Below are 22,742 nucleotides of genomic sequence, written 5' to 3'. Positions count from 1 at the left end.
ATTTGTAAAGCGATTTAGATCCTTGCCTGGAAGGCATTATATAATAAGTAATATATTGTTTTAGAGCTAGATTGTGGCATGTAGCCAAAACACTGTAGCAGGAGCAATGCAGAACTGCACCTCCCCCACTGGGAATGCAGAGAGGCCATGCAGGAAGAGAGTACAAGCAGCACCATCCCATAGGGTGGCAAAATCTGCTCCCCCGGCATGCCTGGTCAGCAATGGCATTGGCTCGGGAGGTGGAAGGTGCAAAGAGTGGCACAGCAGCTGGGGAGGTGTACAGTGTATGGAGGGCACTTGAATGGGGTCTCAAGGCTTTGTGTGCTGTAGATTCACACCCTGGCTTGTCGTGCAGTAACCCCCATGTAGAGAAGCCCTTACACTGGAGGTATGGTAAGGGACTGATGGAGTGATTGACAGAGGCATGGCTTCAGGGAAGACAGATGTGGTTTGAGCATGGCCATGCCAGCTGCTCTTTGGATTAAGACACAAGCCAGATGATCTAGAATGGAAGGGATGGTATAGCTCAGAGTTGGATGTGTGTTTAATGGGAGCATAAAGGCAGCAAGCATGCCTGTATTTCCCAACTAGCCACTGTAGGGTAACAAAATCATGAAGGCACTTCCGAAAGATAAGGGAGCAAATGCCTTGTGCAACCACAAATTAAAATAAAAAAGTGTGTTACCTGGCTAGAACAGAGCAGCCATGCAAAGCTTTGTTAGAGTATTAAAATCTTGTGGGATACGTTTTCAGAACAAGTGTCCTCCCGTTGGTATTTTGCTGGTGTCACTGGAGTACAGACACGCACAGCTAGCATGCCATTTAGACAGCAGATTGACATTCCAAACTCCTCCGTACACATTGGTGTGCCACTGTACAGCACTTCAGATTGTTCCTCAATTCCACTGCCTACTTACTGCACTTCAATTGCATAACTTGCACATGCCTCATCAGCCTTACACCACCGCATTCAAATGTGGCCCACAGTCTTGGAGTAAAAGCAGTTTATTCTGCTGTAAAATAGTCTGTGAAGTGGGAGGATGTTATGACTAGTTTTGCCATGCAGTCAGTTAACTTTCTTATATGATTGTAACCCTTCTGCCTGTCAGAATTGGCAACAACAAGGGCCGGGTTCAGTATCTAGGGGTTCCATTCCAATAACACAATGCAAAACCGGCTCGAGCCCCTACCCAGTGACCTGGGACAAATATATACCACCCCCACTGGGTGCCTCCAAGAGGCAATACTTCCGCTCTCGCAAGCACGTAGTCTGAGTGTAGCAAAAAGCCTTTTAATAACAGAGAGAAACAATATGGCATTATGTTGGGGAAACACCACAACAGGATTCATAACACAACTCACGAGCAAAACCCACCCCAAGCAAATTTGGGCATGTCCTTTCCCTTTGGTTCTTGAGTCCAGCAACCCAAAATCACCCAAAGTCCCAAAAGTCCAACAACCCAAAAGTCTCTGTCCTTGGTCAGGGCAGCCCCCGAGTTCAAAAGTTTATCTGCAGAGTTTTTACCTCCCAACCTGGGTGGAGATTGGGGGGACGGGGTGTTAAAAGGCACCTTACGTGGTCCAACACTGATGGCCCCACCTCTCCATGGGATCCCGCAAACTGCTCTGCTCCACCAGCCACTCCACTTGCTGTCCCACAAACTGCTCCACCAGCCACTCTGTTCACCGTGCTGCAAACAGCTCTACCATATAGCTTCAGGCTCCCCCACTACTTAACACAACATTCAGTGATGTTAGCTCTTTTGTGATTTCAGCTTGTAGTAAAGGAGCCACAGTGCTGGTGCACCATTAGTCCAAAGTGAATTCAGCTCAGCAGCCTGTAACTAGACTCCTAATGGAATCAAAATTAGCTCTGATATTCCACAGTGGAGAGAGGAGGAAGTGCAATTAGCATGTAAGGCCCTCACCAGGGGGCCCATGCCACCAGGTATTAATACCTGTTCCCAGCCTCTCTCAATTCACAGAGTTTTGGAACCCATGTCCCTTGCCTAGTGAGTGCTACTTAGTTGATGGCGAGTCCCTCCATCATAACAAAAGGCCAAGTACAGTTCCACTGTTCTTGATTCCCATAATCAGGGTAATAACAATTTATTCTTCCTGCCCCAATAACAGAGACACTGGGGATCCCACAGCAGCTAAAGTGACCGTTTGGGCAGCTATGGCCTCATTCTAGGTGGGGTGGGTGTGCCTATGCAAATGAGATCAGCCCCTGAAGTTCTTTTCCACAACTTGCCACACCTCACCACCAGATGTCAGGGTGGAGCTCATCCTGACTCTGCTTACATGATAATCCTGGAAGTTTTACAGTACATGTCATATTCTGCTCTGGTGTAAATGGTGTTTTACTTGCTTTGACCAGAACTGAATTTTACCCAATTTTGGTGCAGTCACTTTATCTTGTAGGAGGAAGACAAATGTGTCTATGTGGTTGGTTTACTCCTATAATGAAAATGCTGCATTTTATTTCATTAATATGATGAGGGATGTGGTTTTATATTATTGCATCCTTCTTACAAATGTAAGCTACTGGCTACTGTTACTGGTCTGCATCATGCATGGATGCTCTAAAAATAGTTATTCGTTTCATATGTAGACTGTGGCAAAATACCTTGTTCGCCTCAGCAGGCTCAGTCCTTTCTTAGCCTTGGAGACTCAGGTTTGGGGCAAGGCAAATCCTTATAGGTGGCACAGGGTACTGCTACTCCTGTCCTCAGTCAATCCCTTGTGCTTGTTTTCCTTCCCTTCTGGGGAGGGAGTGCAGCCTCCCTAGTGGGAAGGTCTGGTGTCTTGCTGCAAACAGCCTACTGGCACCTTCCCTGCTCCTCTCACTCCCCCACTCCTTCCACGCAGGGGAGGGTTTAAAAGGGTCTCAAGTAGCTGGAGTCAGCTCAACCTTATTGCCCCATGGTTCTCTCTCCTCAGTGGATAGGGAGGGCCCTTTAACCCCTTGGGACTAATTACTACATCCTCCCCCCCTTTGTAGCTGTTTGTCTTGGGTTTACCACAAGACATGGTGGCATTCAGAAGGTCACCCAGAGTGTATGTTGACAGATGTGCCCAGATTCACACACTCATCTCATACACATACAACCTCACAGACACAAGCTGATAACTACAGACACACGTATCTGCATCCCATTGCCATGTGTAGTTGCATTACAGATACACAGATACTCTAAACTTTCTTCTAGATGCAATTAAATACATGCTCCCACACACATTTTTCCCTTGCAAATTTACTTACATACTTTGTACATTGGCATGCATGCTTGTACAACACAGCCATGTTGTTGAAAATACCAAGTTTTTATGATCAGCAAATAACTTTCTTTTCTGTGACTTAGGACATGCTAATATGAAAAGATATTTTATCATGGACTAAGAGTCCCACCCACAGCCCTGTGGTTTCCCCACTTAAAGAGAGGTGGATTAACAAACACAAACTGGGTTTGAGAGACCACAGAATATCCCCTCCCACACACAACCCTGGGGGGATACCTGTCAGTCTAGAAGAGAATGCAGCCAAAGAGCACCCTGTGGTTGACCCACTACACTTAGCACGTTGCAGTCCCTTGTGAGGTGAGAGGGAAACCCTCCCACAGGCTAACAATATCTGAGAGGTCTTTTGAAAGTGCAGTCAACAGGAAACCAAGTGTTATTCAAAGGTATTCTGTCTTTCACTCTCTTCCTCTTCAGCTCTTGCTTGATTTATCATCTCTTCCCAGCCACCCACTTCTATTGATTAATGACAGATAGACTGAGCTGTTGATGATTCAGGAAGGTTTACTGATTGGCTGAATTATATATGATATAAACCCTTCTCTCTCTTTCTCTCTGTGTTTGTGTGCAGAGGGTTGATGGGACTTGTAACACAAACTTCAAAACAACTAAGACACGGGAGCAAGTTTTCCAGGTTTTTATGGAATTCATTGAGGGCAACACAACTATTCTGGTGAGTCTTGAGCGGTACTAGTCTCTGGTTCTTTCAGACCCCTTTGTGACATGTGACCAGAAACTTCCAAAGAAGAAAATCCAGAGGGTGGGAGTGGTGAAGGAGTGGGTTACGGATAGGGGCTGGCAGATCATCATCCATCGGTGATTGTGATTTGGTTGTGACAGTGTTTTTTCACTGCAGACACCCTGAGTTAGCAAAAAGTGAGACAAGCTAACAAGTGGTTTGCCCTTTGCCTCAGAGTGCAGTGACTGCCTCGTGATGTGTCATGATTGTGGCATTGGTGTCTGAACACAAGGTGTGTTAACAAGAAAACTTGTGATTCACAAATTTAATCTAGTGAAGACAAAGCCAGGAAGTGGGAGCAGGAGGGAGATTGGTGGTGCATTGTGCTGCCATGTGTGAAACTTTGAAAAGCAACTTCTGTACTCCCACACCCTGGTCTTTGAATGGATAATAATAACTCCTTCCCTGCTGGCCTGTGCTGTGGCCTCAATGGGCAGGATATAATATGTGTCATGACCTCAAAGGCTGCTGTCTCATTCCACTGTCACACACAGAGGCCACTTCAGTGGAACACCAGCACTTCAAAGACAATGTACCAGGTAACACAGGGTAGCATTTGAGGAGCATTTTCCCCCCACGTTATCAAAAGTGCTGGGCAGTGGAAAAACAGTTTGACAGGCCCCAAATTGGCCCACATTCTCCCTCTCCTAACAAAATAGATTTCTCATTGTGGGGGGAGAGAGGGATTTTCAGAACATACCCGTTCCTCTGGCTAAAATGAGGGATGCTGAAGCCTTAAGATCCTGGTTCTGGAGCCAGGTGACACACCACTGCTTCCAGAGCCAGGAGTCTGAGTTTGTTGGGATGTGTGAAGCCAGTTCACATAAGTCCTTGCCTCACGCCACCTTACTGTGTTGGTTTGAGAAAAAGCAGGTTTCTGAAATATAGTTTTTAGAACAGGTTTTGGGCTATATGAGCCTAAAGGGTGTGTCCTAGAATGAAGAGCATCTCCCCATTATAACGACCATTGCAAGTCAAGTATCCCCCTCTCCTGCCTACAGACTGGTTCAGGCATTGCAAAGCTGTGAGCCTTTGTAGGGGCACGTATTGAGTGACAACCTTGTGGCAAATCTATCCCTGGTGTAACACCACTGATGTCAGTGAAGTTGCACCAGAGATTGATTTCGCTTCCTCTTATTATTTGTTTTCCCTCCCCAAAGTGACCTTAAAATGTGCATGGATTTTTTTCCCCCCCCATTTCAGAAAAAATACCTCAGGCGTCTGCATGATATCCACCTCATCCTCGAGTCCTCAGACTTCTTTAAACGACATGAGGTGAGCTGTGGGTGAGTGCGTAGGGGCGGGGGGCAGCGTTGCCTGTGTGGGGACTCCTTGCTGTCTCAGCTTGCCATTCAGATAAGCTTTTAGACTAACCTATTGGCGAGAGAGGGGCTGGAGGAGAGTACCGCAGAGCAGAGAACTAATACGTGAGCCACCAAGTCTCCTTCCCAAGAGCAGAGAATATTGTTCCAGCTGAGAGGTGACAAGTCCTCCAATCCCAGCTTCCCCCAGCAGGAGTTCCCTGTAAGGAATGGTTTTCTAGTGCTAGCTTCTCACAGCTACTCCACTCCTGGTTGGTTCCCGAAGGAGTCGGGCTAGGGGTGCTGGTGCTGTGAGGTCTCTCATTTGGTCGGTGGCAGAACCTGATTCTGATTTCAGACTAACAACTTCAGTGGAGTTCTTCCTGATTTACACCAGTGTAAATTAGTTCCCTAGTTTCCCCTACCAGGCACGGTTGTAGAGAAGATGTCACTGGTAGCTACACAGCATTATTGGTGTATTTACTACACTGCAGGCTGAGATTTGTGGGTATGGAGTGTTGAGCCAGATCTAGGAACTTCACTGTACTACGCCAGGTGCGAGGCTGTCATCTGTGTCATCTGTGATAACACTAGCGCAGCGGTCCATAGCAGACTGTGTGTTTGTTTGAAGCTTTGAGATCTGGCCATTTATTTTACACTGTTGGCAGTAATTCCCCCTTAGCCGCTGGCAGGATTTTTGTTAATCAGTAATTGGTTTGGGCCATGATCTCTCTCCAGGCATCTTGTTCCCTCCCAAATAACCCAGATACATTGTCAGTGAGCTAAAGATTCACCTCTGTTCCCTCTCTGCTGGAGTCCTGTCCCTCGGTGCCCCTATATCAGTACAGTGCAGTCAGGGTACAATGAGCAGCTGGCACACTGCTTGTCATTGTATAGGCTTTGCAGCTCAGCAGTCGTCATTCGTCTGCACAGGTATAGTTGATGGGGCCTTGCCTATGGGGCAGGGAGACATTAATAAAACTTGTGCATATCATCACCAATCACTACCCTGCAGGTCATTGGAAGTTCACTACTCTTTGTGCATGATGACAGCGGACATGCCAATGTATGGCTGATTGATTTTGGAAAGACCACGCTTCTCCCTGATGGGCAGACCTTGGACCACAGGATCCCCTGGCAGGAAGGCAACCGGGAGGATGGGTACCTGCTGGGATTGGACAATTTGATTAGTATCTTAGACAGCATCACTGAAAGATGAGACGAGACTCACACAAACTCATGGGGCTGCTTTGTAACCTTCTACTCTACTGGGATCTCTCCATTAGAGGTAAAACTCCTTTAACTCTCTCCAAACTCCTGGGGTTATTGCAGTGAAAATGGTGCTGCTTTCAGACCCAGACTGTTCATGATGAAAGTGACTGCATTGGCCTTCCATGAACCAGAGTGACTCAGGATTGGTCGTTAGTGAATCAAATTAACTTCGGATTGATCCTCCGTGAATCAGGGTCTCCAAACTCAGGAACCAAACCAGCATGAATTCAGGAGGTTTGTACAGTAAATCAGAGTGACTCTGATTTCAGGTGAACCAAAGTGACTCTAGATTACCCGTTAGTGAACCAGAGTAAATGGCAGATTGCTTGAGGTTATGGGGAGGGTTGAGCAGAATTCTCCACTGGATGGCATTGCTTTGAAAACAGCAGGAGTGTTTGCTCCCTAACCCCAAGTCACTAGGCTGCCATTTATGTTATAGATTAGGCAAGGCCCGCCCCAGCTGTTGTATTACATTACAAGGGTGTGCAAGATGGGAACTCCTCCAGGAATGAGGCCCAGAAAACATGGGGAGAAGGGTGATTATAGTTCATGGCAGTGGATGGTTTAGTGTCTGCAAGGGACAGCTGCTGTTGACCTTTTCTCTTACTCTCTGCCCTGGCCTATCCTCTTTTCTATCTAAGAACATTCTTAACTATTTCCAGGTAGTTCCTAATGAGGTCACAGATAGCCCATTAAGTAAATAGCACCAGGTTGTCTCTGGCACTGTGTGACTTTCAAACTGTGTATAATATTGGAGAGGCTGGTGAAGTGGTAATGCTGGCTCTTGCAGCTGGACAGCATTTGTGAAAGGTCAGTGGCATCTCTCTTTAGCAGGTGGGTTGGGGGGCAAAGTTAATTTTTCAAGGGCTTAGTTATTTTAGAGAAAAAAACCAAATTCATCTAAATACTAGCAAGCCAGTTATCAACATGCCACTTTACACCAAGGCTTAGACTCTCCATCTTTTTGCTTGTGGGTCAGATTTCCTGGTGGTGCCATGTTCATTCTTTTGCCACACCGAAAGTGTCAGGGCATAAGCTGAGTGGATCAGAAAGGAATTGTATCCCCATAAACATCATTACACTGTTGGCTATATCTGTTATGGGCATTCTTCCTTGGAAGCATGAGGTATTCACCACTTTTGAAAGCAAGGTATTACATTACTAGACTAGAAGTCTGATTGCTGTGCCATATACCCTGATTGGGGCCTCTAGGTGCTACCACAATACAAATTAACATTTCTGTGCTCATCCCATATCCAGATATCTGACAGTGCAGTTTCCAAGTTGGAGCCATCTGCCATGTAACAAGACCATATAGTCATTAAAATCACTTTCTTTTAGAAGTTAAAAGTTGTTTAAGCAACATCAGTTGATCAGAAATCACTCTCTTTTGCCAATACAACTGTAGTCAAAAGAAACTTCAGAAATTTTGGAATAACTGAAAGTAGTTCCTTGCTTCTGTCGGGAATCACTACACCAATGATCACTGCAAAATGAGGTAAAGGAGACTGTACAATTCTCATTTGGAGCTAAATGTACATGATGTAATGGTTGTATTAAGGGTTGAGGAGCCTAGGATAACTTCTCAAGGAAGCCACTTTGGTTCATTTACTGGAATGAAGTTGGAGCCCAGTCAAGCTTAATAACCTCAGTTATTTTTCATCTACATTAAAGAAAGCATTGATGTTAATAGTGCTGATCATGCCAACAGTGACCTAGAAGATCAGTTATCCAAGGTACTACTGGGGAAGCAATTGAAATAGAGCAGTGTGAGTATTTTACACCAAAACTGAAATTGCTCAAAATCTGAAATTTGTTTTTATATTTAGTTGAAAATTCAAAACTTTCCCTACGTTTGTGAATCTTTTGGGGTTTATATTCAGTGAAAATGGTCCTGTTTTTGAGCTGAAAAAGGTACGAGTTCGCTTGAAATAGGACATGACTTACAGAAAATGTAGGCCTCTTTTCAAGTGAATGCAGTCTTTCATAGAAAGCATGCATGGTTTTATTCCAAATGTCCCTAGGTTGTGAAATATTTTAAGACAGCAAAATGACCTGCAGTGAAATTTGCCAAAAATATGGTGAAAATGTTTTCCTACTTTCCCATAGCCCTAATAAAAACAACCCTGCTTGCAGTGATTCAAGAGAACGGGTTAAAATAGACTAGGAAACACAAATTGTTCTTTACAGTTTGAATCTGAGTTCTTACAGGGGATAATTAGATGAGAAAACCCCTGGTTTTCATTATGTGATTGTTACTTCAGGCACTCCTGTCAGGGGCAAAAATAATAAAATCACAGAAGTTAGAGATGGTCATGCAGCAATTCTCCTTGCAAGTGCAAAATTATTACTTAAGGTTCATTTAATAACACTTTGTCCTGTCTAGTTTTAATTGGCAGTGAGAGTTAAATTTCTTTCTTTCGTGAGTACATATGCCAGCATTTTGCACCAATGCAACCTCATGCTCTAGGGAAAAATTGGTGATGAATTTCCTTTGAGCAGAATTTAGAAACCAAGATCTATCTAGGACTCATGTCAAATTCGTTTAGTTCTACAGTTCCAAATGGAAGTTGGAGGCAACATGGAAGCAATAGCTCCAAAAACAGCAGTGCTGTCATTTGAAAAGGTATTTTGCAGTAGACAATCTCAGGGGAAAGTGCTCTGTCATGGAAAGGGATCCATTCCTGTGCACTTGTTGGAAAGGACAGCAGAAGGAAAAGCTTTATTACAAGAGACATCGAGCTGTGAAACTCTGTCCATTTCAAAATGACAATTGTAGCAAAGTTGTTTTGAAGTGGCTTTTTGGCCTATACCAGAACTAGTTTGGAAGAAGCTACAATCCAACTCCTACTTGCTGGTAGACAGCTGTGGAGTCAGTTATACGAAAGAAGAAAGGGGAGGGAGTTTTGTACAGCAGTTAGAACATGGAACTGGGAGCCAGGACTCCTAGACTGTTTCCTATCTCTGCCACTGACTTGCTTTGTGGTCATGGGCAAACTTCCTATGCCTCAGTTTTCCCATCTGTAAAATGGGAACAATAATACTTACCTACCTCACAGGGATGTTGTGAGGCTTCATTAATTATTGTTCGTAGGGTGCTTTGAGATCGTTGGAGGAAAGATGCAGTATAGAGAAATGCAAAGAAATAGTTAAACTGAATTAAAAACAACTGATTTTTGTCCATCCCTTAAGGATGCAAGTTCAGATGAAACTCAGCCCAAGAAATACAAATTGAAATCCCTTTTATGATGATATACAGAGGGAAGAAGTCACTTTGGGTCTGATCCAATTCCTGTTGAAGTAAATGGAAAGACTTCACTGGGAGTTGGACCAAACCCTTAAACAATTCAGAGGGCCCTTGCTTATTTTTTGTATTATTATTATTACTGTTTGTTATTATCAAGATACTGAGAACTAATGGCCTGTATCCTCTACAGTGCATCCTGTTCTGAACACTACAGTGCAATTATGACCAAGGTCATTTTTGACATTCTGACTGTATCGTTTGAGTACTTGTTATTCCAAGGTGTGTATGTTACCAAATAAATGAGTTTGGGGAAAAAAAAGCCATCCAACATGGTTTGATACTTGAACTGTGATTTCTTTTTCTCTCCTCCACAGAGAAACCCTGCAGGAGATTATTTCTCCAAATGTTTCTGTTGGACTTCTTTGAAGTTCCTGTAAGGCAATGTTTGGTAGCTGTGCTGATGGATGGGTAAATGTTTTATATTGGCTTTGCAGGGCAACAGCGCACCACAGCTTGCATTTTGTTCTCATTGTTGCTCTTTACATAGTCTAAGAACTGTGTTTGATGTAGGAGTTCTAAGAATGCATCCCAATACCCAAGACATATTTGATATAATGGGACTTGAGCCCTGAAGGTTAGAAGAGAAACCAGAACAAATACTGTCTTAACTGGTCACATCATGTGCTGTCATTTTGAATTTACTTCCACTCAAACTGAGCTCAGTCTAGAAAATGTTCCATCTCTTGCAATGAAAGGTTTCTTGGGAGGAACTGGGAAGTGTGTGACGAAGGAATCCTACTGTCTCTCAAGGGAAAGTCTTGTCTGTCAATGGTTTCTCGCAATTAATTATTTTTATCAACTTTTGGAAGGGGCATTGAGTCACCTGTGTCTGCTCCAATAATCCTGCTGCTTCTGGAAAGGGTAGGGTGGAAATATGGAAATAGCATCCTCAGAGAATCCTGCTATTTTGGAATGAGCATAAGGGGTGGGAGTGGACTCAATTGCCAGCTCTCTCCCTGATTTTTCTGCTGTTCCTGTAGACCCTGGTGGCACATACCACTTCCAGTGTTCCTCGTTTTTACTGGGGAAGCCCAAGGAGTTGCAAATAGAGGGAAGAGATCAGTGAAATTCTGCACGGTGGGAACCAGTACAGCTTTGTACTTACAGGCAGGCTACTGTAGTCATTGGTCAGCTCTTGCCACCACAAAACAGGAGCACAGCCAAACTCCACTGCAGGTGGGAGCAGCAATTCGGGATAGCCTGGTGATCGTCCCCAGTGGACTAGCTGAGGTTGGCTCAAGATCGTGCCTGTTGCTCCACTAGCTCCTGGAGGCTGGGATCCTGGCCATCTTTAAGTTACGCACTGAGAAGACACTCATGGACGATGAGGGAGGAAAGCCTGCCCTGCTCAGGGCCAAGGAGCCCAGGGCCAGATTTTAAAAAGCATGTAGGCACCTGAAGATGTAGCTAGGCACCCAGTGGGACTTCCAAAAGCACACAGGTGCCTGAGTCCCATTGGTCTTAGGCATCCTACCTGCCTATCTTTGTCTTTAGGTGCTTAGGTACCTTTACAAATCTGCCCCCAAGTCACGTGGAATACAAAGGCCCATTTGAACTAGATCCCTCTGCCTATCAGAGACAGACTGGATCTATCCCTAATCCCACACCAAACCTGATGGCTTCTGCAGGGATATAGGTACTGGCCCATGAAAATCTCTGGTTCAATGTCCTAAAACCCAATGATTCATAGCAGTTGAGATGATCTCTCCACACTCAGAGCAGCTGATAACTCCAGCAGGGAACCCGTACTAGGTGCTACCAGAGGAAGAGCAGTGCTCTGTCCTTTGAACCATCTGGCTCCTGGGCTGGCAATTAGTCACAGAGACCTAGTTCTCTCCCCTGTATCCAGATGGTGTTAACTTTAACACAGAGGAGACCAAATAGACACTGTTAGCATCTCTTTATTTTTGTATTGTAAATATTGAAGTATACATTTATCTGGCTTGAAATTGCATAGAAGCAGAATTGGTATCTACTTATTTACAGTGACCCAAAGGGTAGGTCGGTGCAGTGTTGCCATAAGCAGTGGTAACAACAAATCAAAAACAATTCAGTTAAATAAAGAAGTGGGACAAGGCTCTAGGGTCTCAGCGGGTATGTCTACAGTGCAATTAAACAGGCTGGCCTGGGTCAGCTGCAGGGCTGTAAAATGGCAGTGTAGATGTTTAGGCCTCGGGCTGGAGACCCACCCACCCTGCGAAGTCCCAGAGCTCTGGCTCCAGCCTGAGCATCTATACTGCAATTTTACAGCCCCAGAGATTGAGCCCCAAATCAGCTGACACAGGCCAGCCGTGGGCATTTAATTGCAGTGTAGACACACCCAATGGTATTGTCCCTCATAAGCATGGGATTTGTTTTTTTTCTAAAGTAGGGTAGGAAGGGTGAACTGGCTAGGATGACAGAGGAAGGCCAGGTTTACACGGCAAACCCTTGCTAGTATACCTATGGCAGTCAGGGCTGTGATTGACATAGCTTTGCAGGCAAAAATGCTTAGTGTAGAAGCAGTTCTACTGATATATCTGCCCTTTTGGCAGTATAGTGTATTTTGTGTGCATCCGTGTGTGTGAGAGATAAGCTATAATGGCAAAAGCTGCATCCATACAAGGAGTGCACTCCTAGAATAGTATAGCTATATCAGCAAAGCACTCCTACTGTAGACCTGGCCCAAGATGGAGGACCAGGGAGAATGGAACCAACCTTAGGAAAGATAGCAGGGCTGGGGAGGGCATTTTCAGTCAATGGTATTTTAAACTGTGCCTATTTACTTTAAAGCTTATGTAAAAGTGGGTGTCAGAAGAAGATACAAACTAGCTGGGGCAGGAGTGTAGAGCCTTGAGGAAAGTGGATATAATGGGTGTTGTGAGAGGGAAGCCGAGAAAGGCAGAAAGTTAATTCCAAAAAGAAAGACCAGTTAGACTCCTGATTAATTTGGTTTCTCTGTGTTACAGTTTCCTCTCTAAACTGTAACATAAGGGGGTTGTAAAAAGCAACATAAATCATCAATCAAAGCAAACAGGTGTAAGATTAAAACCTCATGAGCAAAAAAGCAGGTCCTGATTTCAAGACAGTATTAAACGCTGGCAGCGTGAAGCCATTTTAATCACGCAAAGCTAAATGCAAAGATTAAAAGACCCATCAAGCTGAGCAGGGTTTTTATACAACATTCCCATGAGTGGCTGACGCACCAGTGTTTGAAGACTCTGTGGAAGGGTCTCATTTTCACGCACTTCCTCTTCCAAAACCAAATCCTTAGGGGCGTTAGCTACCATGCTAATCTAGCCTGATGCTGACAACGTTGGTTCGTTCATTTGCTATCAACTGAAAGTCTCTTAAAAAAAATAAATAAAGGCAATTAAAAATCTGCTACCCGTAATCCTCTAATTTGGGCATTCTGAGTGTGAGTTATCATGCTCGAGCTTCTCCCAGCATGTTAGGCCCTCAAGACTGGCATGTGTCATTGGTATGGTTAATTGTGCCTAGAGTAATAAGATTTTGGATTGGACAGACAGCGTCATGATAGGGGAATTATTAACAGCTCTCCTCTAGTATAGTCATACATAATATTAGTGGGTGGGATTTTCCAAGGCAGCTAAGTGAGTTAGGCCCATTGAACTTCAATAGGACTGGTGCTCTTAACTCAGATGCTTTTGAACTGCCCCCTGCCCCCATTATTGTGGGTAACTGTTCCATCTGTGCAGTTCCATGTTCTATCCTCCTCCTGGAAGGCTCCAGCTAGAATCAACTATGCATAAGTAGGCGGCTTTTATCCAAAGGGAATGGGGGAGAGCTTGGTTCTTTTTCTAGAAGGACTTGATGTTGTTACATTTAGACAATGGCACCTAGATGCTGTGGTGAGGGAGGCCTGAGAAGCACTGATGGTGATAGTGTCCCATTCTTAGCCTTAGCCCACCTCACTTCCTAACCCTGTATTTAATCGCTGTTTCACTTTCTAAATTTGGGAATCAATGTAGTGTATCCTAAGAGGAAATGGCACTGGTGTGAGCTAGCCACAGTGCACGTAGGCACTCCACAGCATTCTTAGCTCATTTCTGATCCTCACTGTCACATCATTAAAAGTCATTAATTTTGGAGGATTGTGGGGTGGAGGTAGAACGTGTGTATGTCTCCTGTAGTCATCTCCACTGCAGAATGAAGCAGAACTGTCTAGTCCATAGTCAGTTTTGCAGTCTAGTGCATAGTCAGTTTGGTACTAGGAAAAGGTCCAGCAAGGGAAGACAGTATGATACTTCCCACCCCACTCACTCACCCCCCTGGCTCTGTTTTCTACACATCACCTTCTCCTTGATATGTACCACCAATCCCCCCAGAATAATGGAGGTCAGTGACATCTGAAAGTGGTTAGGCATCGCTGGCACATGGAAGTGTGATCAGAACCAGCAAGTAAAGATCTTCATGTATCTGAATCACACCAGTGTGGGAAATGCCTTCCCTGAGCAACCTCCACTGCAGCTGACTTAAAGCTTAAGAAACTGCACTGCAATAGGTCTTGACCCCTCCTAATTGTGAGAAACATGCAGCAGCAGAAAAGAGCAAGTCACTACTATGAGTGCCAACAGTTTTTAAGAGCTATTGATAGTGTATCTCTGGGGAAACAGCGAGCCATGAGTGAGCCACGGGAGTAAGAGTGTTACCTGAAATAGGATGGAGTTGAATGCAGTGCAGAGGCATGCTACTGAGCAGAGGTGGGATGGGGGAATCAAGGCTTATAGGTTCAGGCCAGTTGTGACAGAGCAGTAGTTGCTCCTCGTTGGCATACACCAGAGCTGGCCATGTAGAGCTAGAAGTGAGGGAGAAAACATGCTTAGCCTCTGGGAGGAGGAAGAATTGCTCACCAGTGCCTCTGCTAGTCGGTTAAGGATTTGCACTGAGGAGATCCAAGGACTGACACTGTCCATTGCTCCCCACCTGGAAGGGTGGTAACCAGGAAGCAGGGTCTCAGAGCTGGGAGTGGAAGGTGGATAAATGACAGGGTGCGCAGAACTCTGAGAGGAAGACCACAGCAGAAGGGGGCAAGGGAGGAAAAAGTTCCACTAAGAAGCAGTAATAGTTATTAAATCATTTCATTTCTGCCCCATCCCTCCTGGAACAATCCCACACATCTGGGAGCTACCTGTATCCTTACATCCATTTACCTCACACCAAGGATCAAAACAAGGTATTATTTTTGGCCATCAAGAGCTATAATTCCGTTACATGGATTTGGTTTTCTCAGTGCAAGCTCCATTGGTAGAAGTGGACCTATCACCACCAAAGGGGCTGAGAACTGATGGTGTCTGAAACTATCCATTCTATAGCCAGTGGTCCTGGAGAGTAGAGGAAGCTATGGGACAAACTGTAAGTCACTGACTGACCTTAACCCTGAGTTGGAGACACCCAGCACTTGTTGCTGGTGTGAAATAGAATGCAACCACGTTAGCTGTGTGCTTCTCCGCACCATACATGAATTGTTGCTGCAGAGGAAATGGAATCTGTGCTTATAGTTAACCATCTCTTTCGAGGAGACTGCTTGTTATGCCAAATTGCATACACAGACTATATGCCTATGTGGGGTGTGAAGTGATCCTAACCACTATGACTGCAGCAGCCACTCTTCACTCAGGAAACATAGGTGAGGTGTAAGGCAGAGATCTTGGTGTATTCACACTTTGGTTTCCTGCCTGAAGGGAACAGCTACTTTATGAAACTTATGTGTATCCTTGGGGCTCTCCTTTCACACTAAACATAAAGATGGTGATTGAAGGAGCTGCACTTCTGATAGACTCTACAGATCAATAAAGTTTCGCGGCACTCTTTCCATCCTCCCTCCACACAGCTAACCCTCCCCTGTTACCTGAACGTTGGCAGCCGGGAATTCAGAAATGGCACAAGGGCAAAGCGCTTCTGAGATGTTTTTGGGCGTATAACGAGTGCTGTCTTTACCTTTTCAGTCTCTTTGTTTGGAAGGCTCTAACCAGTAAATATCAGGTTAACTGCAAATTACAGTAGGAAGCCTTTTAAATAACAACTCTTTTTCCAGAACAGGGACCTGCCTTCTTAACTGACAGGGCTGTACTATTAAGAGGTCAAGAAGAAACCATGTTCTGCTGTAAGCATTCCCCAAAAGGAGAGACTGGTGCATAAAACCAAGCTGTTGTTTGGACTTCCCAGGGGGCTGAAGTATCCAATCCTGCAAGGCATTTTAAGATTTATGTTCAAATAAAACACTTCTTGGTGGTTTCCCTTCAAGATGCCCTCCTTGTCTCAGTGAAGTCCACTTCAGAGGAGTTTCTATATTCTGTATTTAAAATAAACAACATCAAGAACCCAGCATTCTACAGTAATGGCCCTAAATCTTCAGTTTATAGCCATGGGCTATTATTGCTGAATACTAGAGTCCTTTTAAAAATAAAGTTCATCCCAGGTAAAGTCCATTTAAAGAAAAGAGAAGTCCAGTTCTCACAACGTAGTGGAGTTGAGCATTGATTAGAACTTTTCCCAAACCTCCAAGGTCAGGAACTGTGAGGTAAGTTAGCCCCTGAGGTAAGAAGCAAGTTTTCTTTACCAGTCAAAGGGATGCAATCAACTCCATTAATTATTTTTTTTTAAATACGTAATTTTTCTCTTCATCTTTTTTAAAACATGATCTCGGAGGAGCCTGAAATAATATTTTCCCCTCCCACTTTTTCTGTTTTTCTCAGTTGCTGCATTGATTTCAATTTAATGTTCTTCTGGTATTTCTGCCGATCAAGCAAGTGCAAACGTGGCTATATTTGGTTACTTCCCTGTCAGTGCACCAGCATCACTGGAACATGCAAAGCTCTGGGGAACACAATGGCCTTTATGAGTTTGCTGCTGCCACAGCACGTAATTTTTGGTATGTTAGATCAAAAGAGTGGTTATGTTGTTTGTCATTTCCAGCCAACTGTAACAATTGGATGGTAGGTTCTTTTTTTTTTTTTTTTTTTTTCACCTGAGCAGATTGAGAATGATTCCTTTCATGAACACCGGACTCTGAGTCAGTGCAACAAAGCCATTGTTATTTATATCCTGAAATCAGTGGCACTGGCTCAATAGGAGGGAACACTCTTGATGGACTGAAGTAGCAAGTTCAATTTTCCTCATTAGATTGGGAATCCAGTGTGTCGGAGGGTGCAGCAGAACACTTCTGATGTTAAAACATTACCCATCTGAAAGCTGAATGGAGGAAATAAGAGACCAAAGAAGACATTTCAGTTTGCCCTTTCAGATACATACACGCCCAGTGTGAGGTCCTGACCTTTGGTAGAACATCTCCTGTTATACAGGTGTAACACTCAGGTCGTCTGACAAGGAGAGGCCAGAGTCCCTCTCTCTTGATGTTTTCTCTGGCTTACAAAAAGGCTTCCCATCCCTGTGCAGACTGGTGCTCCTCAGCACACCTGGTCTACCCACTGCCAAAGCTGAAGGCCCATCAGTGACATAGTAGAGATCATCATACGCATAATTCACATTGCCGCAGGGGAAAGTCTGGAGCTTCACCAGTTCTATCCCACCAATATTCCTGTGAAGACAGTGGCTTCTGTTCGGAGAGGCTGGAGATGCCCGAGAACTAGGGGAGGAGCTGCAGTTCCCATCAAAACCTGAATCTTCTCGCTCTGTGGTTGCTTTGAGCTTGGCGTTGGGACAGGAGCGGCAGATATTCTCCATCACCCAGGATCCATAGGTTGGGTTCCAAAGGTTTTTGGTGTTGTGTGGTCTGTGTGCCGGCTGACTGCTTGATTCCAGCCTCTGGTTCGCCGTCTGTTGGAACCATGACCTGCTGCTGGAATCAGTGAGGCACGGTAGGCTGGGACCTCTGCCAGTCCAATTGCCAAGGTTCTCCACCAGCAGCTCCTGTGGACGTCCAGCTTTATGCCCTGCATGATGGGTTTCTAATGTTATGGGAGCCAGCTGAGGTGTGAGGGATGGGTTCACCAGCAAAGGGACCATCCCACTGGAACTATTTGGGCACATCACAGAGCTCCCCTCATCCTCTGATGCTGGTCTACATTCAATGGGCAGCTCTGTGTTGATCACATCAGGATCCTGAAACAGAAAGGATTCAGTAATCACATTTTACATTCTGAACATGCCCAGTTGTGACTTTTCCACATACTTTTTCAGGGAAGTGTTCAGAAAAGTGAGATAATGTTAGCAGTGGTTAGCGCCAGCTGTGTGTAATGCAGCCATACATTGTGCAAGCTGCCATGCACCATTTTGATTGTGCACCTTGCTTATTATTTGCTAAAACTTATTTCATTTTAGGGTTTCTTTTGAACACAGGCTGCCAATTTGTGATGCCTTATTGATATTAATGACTAGGCAGAGATCACCAACATCTAATAATTTCCTCTTGCATCTTAAACTATGCTTGGATCCAGGTCTCCAGCAGCAAAAGGCTAGCAGCTTATCAACCCCTCGTGCCCTCTCACCCCCTTCTTCCATGCCAGTTCAGCTGTGGCTTTCAAGGAAGTTTGAAAAAACCTTGAAGAGTGAAGTAAGGGCCTGAGAAGTTGTGTTGGGGTCTGGAAACCTTTCCATCAAAAATCAAACACTCTTCACTAGTGAATGAGCTGAGAGGTGGAAGCAGACCACTTTCACAGGAAGGGATTGTATGCATGCTGGTGGGGTGGAGGTAGGTGAGATGAGAGATGTACAGAAGCACAAATGAAAATACTAGCTGAAGTACAGGCCAAGCACAAAGGGAATTGGGAAAGTAATTAGCCAGTCAGAGCAATCCATTCCCTCTGTTTTGGGTGATAATATTTATATCATAGGATGGTCTGGATGCCATAAACAAGTCAAAACTTAAATCCTAAAGGCCAGTACCTGTGTGCAGTACTTGATTCTTTCCAGAATGGTGGAGAAATTGGGCCGGTACTCCGGACTGTGCTGCCAACATTGCGTCATGATCCGGTAACTTGAGACATAAATACATATTTGTGCCAATTAATAATAAATAATGATAAATCAAAACCACAAATCAATATGGATTCATTTTTCAGGTCTGTCTCTGGGCTCAGTTCTCAGGTCCAGAAGAACTGCACTCAGCACAGTACCCAAGGGGCAGTGCAAACTTGGCCTTGAGTCATTTTCATGTTCCCTGATTCTGGGGCCATGGGAGGTGGAGAGGGGGGGAAGGTGCAATTACTCAGTGCTGCTCTAATTTGTGCCCAGCTGTCAATAGTTCCAAGGGGATTTTCTGGCAAATGGGGAATTTCTGGAGAGCACCTGTGCATGCTTCACTCATGCTCTCTGGCCACACACCTGATATGCTTCCTAAGGCAGGTGAGTATTCACAACATTGAGGAAATCTGCTGGTAGCTGGTGGCAAAGAGGGCCTGTACAAGATCCCAGAACTGGAGCCTGTATTTTTAATTGTATGGAAGTCTATTGGTGATGAAAGTTGACAGGTTACCAGCCCTAGACATTGAAGTCATCACTTTATTCACAGAACGGGTATAACATGGAAATAGCAACTTAACCCTCCTCACTTTGCCCTGCTTGTGTGCCTCAATCAGGTTTTGGAAGGACCCCCTGGTATGAGGAAAGTGTGTAACTAAGTCTCCCATTCCATTGAACCCTGGGCCTCTCTGCTGAGACTGCGAAAATGGGTACCAATTAATGGTGCCCTCAACTTAAACTTCTGTTAACCTTTGAGGAAAACCTAGGGTAAAAATTTTGTTTTGGGTGTAGAGAGGGTGGCAGCCATCTTTGACTAGCCAGTCTGAATGTTTCCTAGCGTTTGACTTGTGTCTAAGGGTGAGGAGATACTCACACAGGCCCTGGGCAGTTCTTTGGTGGATCCATTCTTCCTCCACTAGTGACAAATTCCAGCACCTCCTGGTTGGTTTTGCAAGGATAGGGCATGTAGCCTAATGAGAAGATCTCCCACAGCAGCACGCCAAAGGACCTGCCACAGAAACCAGCCAACAATGCCCCTTAGGCTTTGATTTGTACCCTATTGCCTTTAGAATTTGGTCTAAAAGGCCTTCAGACAACACTATCTTGGTGCAGCATCCTAAAGCTCCAGATTACTCATATGGACAGAAAATCAGTGTGACTAAAATAAGGGTTTGTTTGGAAAGATAATTTGGATGAAGTTGGGGTGTGAAAGTAAAGCACAATAGCTATTCTGGAATAACTCCATGTGTAGAAAAACCCTTAGCATCAATCTGGATTGTTACCCAAACCTAATTTTGTGAGGTTCCAAAATGTCAGAATAACTTATTTTAAAGTGTTGTTTCTTTCTGCACTACCTGGCTCTGGAAGTGGAAATACCAAAGCACCATTAAGGTGGTATATCTGGCTTGACTGGCAACATAAAAGTATCAGACATTGCATGAGATTTCCACTTTCTGTAGACTCAAGTTGTTTGCATAGGTGTCCAAACATTTGAGTGTTCATAATACAAGAACAAGGGGACAGCCAGTGAAACTGAAAGGCCACACATTTAAAATTGATCACCGGGAACTCTCTTTTTTTTTTTTACACAACACATTTAACCTAGCAAACTCCCTGTCACAAGATATCATTGAGATCAAGGGTGAAATACTGGCTCCACTGAAGTCAATATGAGTTTTGCCATTGACTTTAATCTTACCAGAATTTCACCAACCCCCGTCTGATGGGAGCTAGGAAGAATCTTCTACTAAAGGTAGGTTACCTATAATTGCCCATTACAGGGATTGTACACCTTCCTTTGAAATATCTGGTGCTGGCCACTGACTGGTCTGCTCTGATACGACAGATAATCTATCCCTAATCTTTTGGAGGTCCAGGCATTGCTAATTAAATACATTGTCAGGGAACTGGGTCAGTGTGGCATTGGAAGCAATGTGCCAGCATCGCTTTAAGAGGATACTGTGCTGATAGACACAGTTCTTCACATACTGAACACCTTCCATTTTCCAGTACGTTTTCACAAATGCTCTACTGATGGAGGTGCTTATTTTAAAACCAAAAAAAGTTTATCTGAAAGGCATTTATATAAATACATTCCCTCAGCAGCTCGCTAGAGCTTCCGCTTAAGTCTACTGTAATTTTATATTTCAGTGTCTCAGCATTAAAATAATGCCAAAGCAAAGGAGTGATTATGTGTGCAATTATGAAGATAGCAGCATCTAAGCAGTCTTGTCAGCTATGGATGCTGAGTGACGGATGCTGAGGGTTGACAAGTTAGAAGTGTCTGACAGTGATGTTATTGAAAATCAGGCTCCTGCTTGTTTGGATTTTAAAACTGTGCTTTAATATCAGGCATTTAAACAGCCCTTCCCCTCTGCACTTTGCTGCCACATACTGCAAACGTGCAGTCCTGCAGCCAGCTTTTGCAACCCGGACATGCTGCACCACTAGTACCTTAGCATAGTGTTGGGGCATTGCAAGGCTGACAAACGTGCTGTCACCCAGCTTCTTCTTTCCACAGGCTGCAGCCCCTGGCAGTGGAAAGCCCTGTTGGAGTCAGGGGTTCAGTGGTGCAAACCAGCTCCAAGACCTGCTCTGCTAGATGGCCCAGAACCATCTGGAGCAGTCCATAAAGTGGGCAAGGCTGGACAGAGATGAAGCAGGGCCAGCACACATGGGAAATACACTGATTAAGCATATCTTTCAGGCAGATTCTGCCAATGGGGTCCCTGCCAGGCAAAGAGCATCAGCATCAGCGGTGAACCCTGCTTCTGGGACAGCTGTCCCCTGGGCTGTAAATTGTAGCCATTCGTAGCATAATGTGAAGGGGTGCTGCATACCCAAAGGAGTGTGTCTGTGTATTTTTATGTATTCTACTGATGTTGGGCCAGATTCTTAAATTCTCACTCAGGACTCATTTCGTCAAAACTCTAATTGAAGACAAAGTGAAGATTTCTTGATTTCTTCTGCTAGGACTTTGGGCAACTTTGACATGTTTAAAGCTTTATCTGTGAGAAGACCTCAATTCCTGATGACCAGCTGACGTCTCCACATGTGCACTGGACTCCCTAACCACCACCCCCCTCCTCCGGCTGGCTTGCAGAGGTGAGTAAAAGGTAATCATCACCAGGTATCAGTCTTGGAGGTGAAGATCCCCTCTAGGAAAGCCTCTGGTGGCATCCACTTGACAGGCAGCATGGCTCTCCCTCCTTTGCGATAGTAGCTTGCCCTGGGAAGACGAAATGCAAGGAGAATTAAGGGCTTTGAATCAAATTCCACAGGGGCTGAAAGGGGTCAGATGAATAACGAGTCTTTCCCACTCCACGCCAATTGGGGGCAGTATAAACCCAAACAATTCTGTGTGAGAATTGATAAGCAAGAACTTTGTAACCCTCAGAGTTGATAAAAGAGACTAAAATGAATTCTTTAAAGATGATGCCTGGGCAAAACAGGGTCTTTGCACAAGTTCAAGAAGCTTGGCCTCTGGTTCAGTGATGGAAGAGGCTAACTACTGAACCAGGGCCTCCTGAAGAACATGATGCCTTGAAGAATCCACTTATTTTTGGACTGCCAGATGAATGCTTGGCTTTGTATCCTGTTTTCCCATAATTGAAACTCCACCACAGAGACTGGTTCCCAGATGGTTCCCTGACCTGGTTTTCCAGTTGGCTGCACTTTGTATGGTCACCTACACTGGTGCACACTGAATGGGGAACAGGTCTCAAATGCAACCATTTTGAGCTGGTGTGGATTTTACACCCACTTTGCATAGGCGCAATGACTGTCCAAGGTGCAGGGCAACAGTGCAGTGTTTATTTCAGAAACCTTGGGTTTGTCACTAGATTTTTGAAACTTAAGTGCACTGAATGCCAATGAGCTGGAATTGGTGAATGCATTTGTG

General features: G+C 44.7%; 2 protein-coding genes across 8 annotated transcripts in view; one reads left to right on the top strand and one right to left on the bottom strand.

Annotated features, from left to right (window-relative positions):
• Positions 1-19,543, top strand: part of ITPKA (inositol-trisphosphate 3-kinase A) — a 59,946-nt gene extending 40,403 nt beyond the window's left edge. For 2 of the 6 annotated variants that reach the window (XR_006291488.1, XR_005225523.2), the window contains 4 exons: positions 3,872-3,973; positions 5,243-5,314; positions 6,356-6,628; positions 10,050-10,105. Coding sequence is in view for 2 of the 6 variants with exons in the window: in XM_037900445.2 (XP_037756373.1) it covers positions 3,872-3,973; positions 5,243-5,314; positions 6,356-6,559 (378 nt within the window). In the remaining 4 variants the exon portion in view is untranslated. Of the gene's footprint in view, positions 1-3,871; positions 3,974-5,242; positions 5,315-6,355; positions 10,203-10,233; positions 16,794-16,897 lie in introns of those variants that run through there. The other 4 variants (XM_037900445.2, XM_027818180.3, XR_006291486.1 and 1 more) reach the window with 3 other exon arrangements.
• LTK (leukocyte receptor tyrosine kinase) overlaps positions 11,805-22,742 on the bottom strand; it is a 160,971-nt gene continuing 150,033 nt past the window's right edge. For both annotated transcript variants that reach the window (XM_043548470.1, XM_043548471.1), the window contains exons 26-29: positions 21,969-22,070; positions 19,716-19,850; positions 18,767-18,857; positions 11,805-17,983 (exon numbers count right to left, since the gene is read on the bottom strand). In XM_043548470.1, coding sequence (XP_043404405.1) covers positions 17,216-17,983; positions 18,767-18,857; positions 19,716-19,850; positions 21,969-22,070 — 1,096 coding nt within the window. In that variant the 3' untranslated portion in view covers positions 11,805-17,215. The remainder of the gene's footprint in view (positions 17,984-18,766; positions 18,858-19,715; positions 19,851-21,968; positions 22,071-22,742) is intronic.

The sequence above is a fragment of the Chelonia mydas genome, chromosome 6, assembly GCF_015237465.2.
Source record: "Chelonia mydas isolate rCheMyd1 chromosome 6, rCheMyd1.pri.v2, whole genome shotgun sequence".
Lineage (NCBI taxonomy): Eukaryota > Metazoa > Chordata > Testudines > Cheloniidae > Chelonia > Chelonia mydas.
This window is presented reverse-complemented; position numbering and strand designations above follow the sequence as displayed.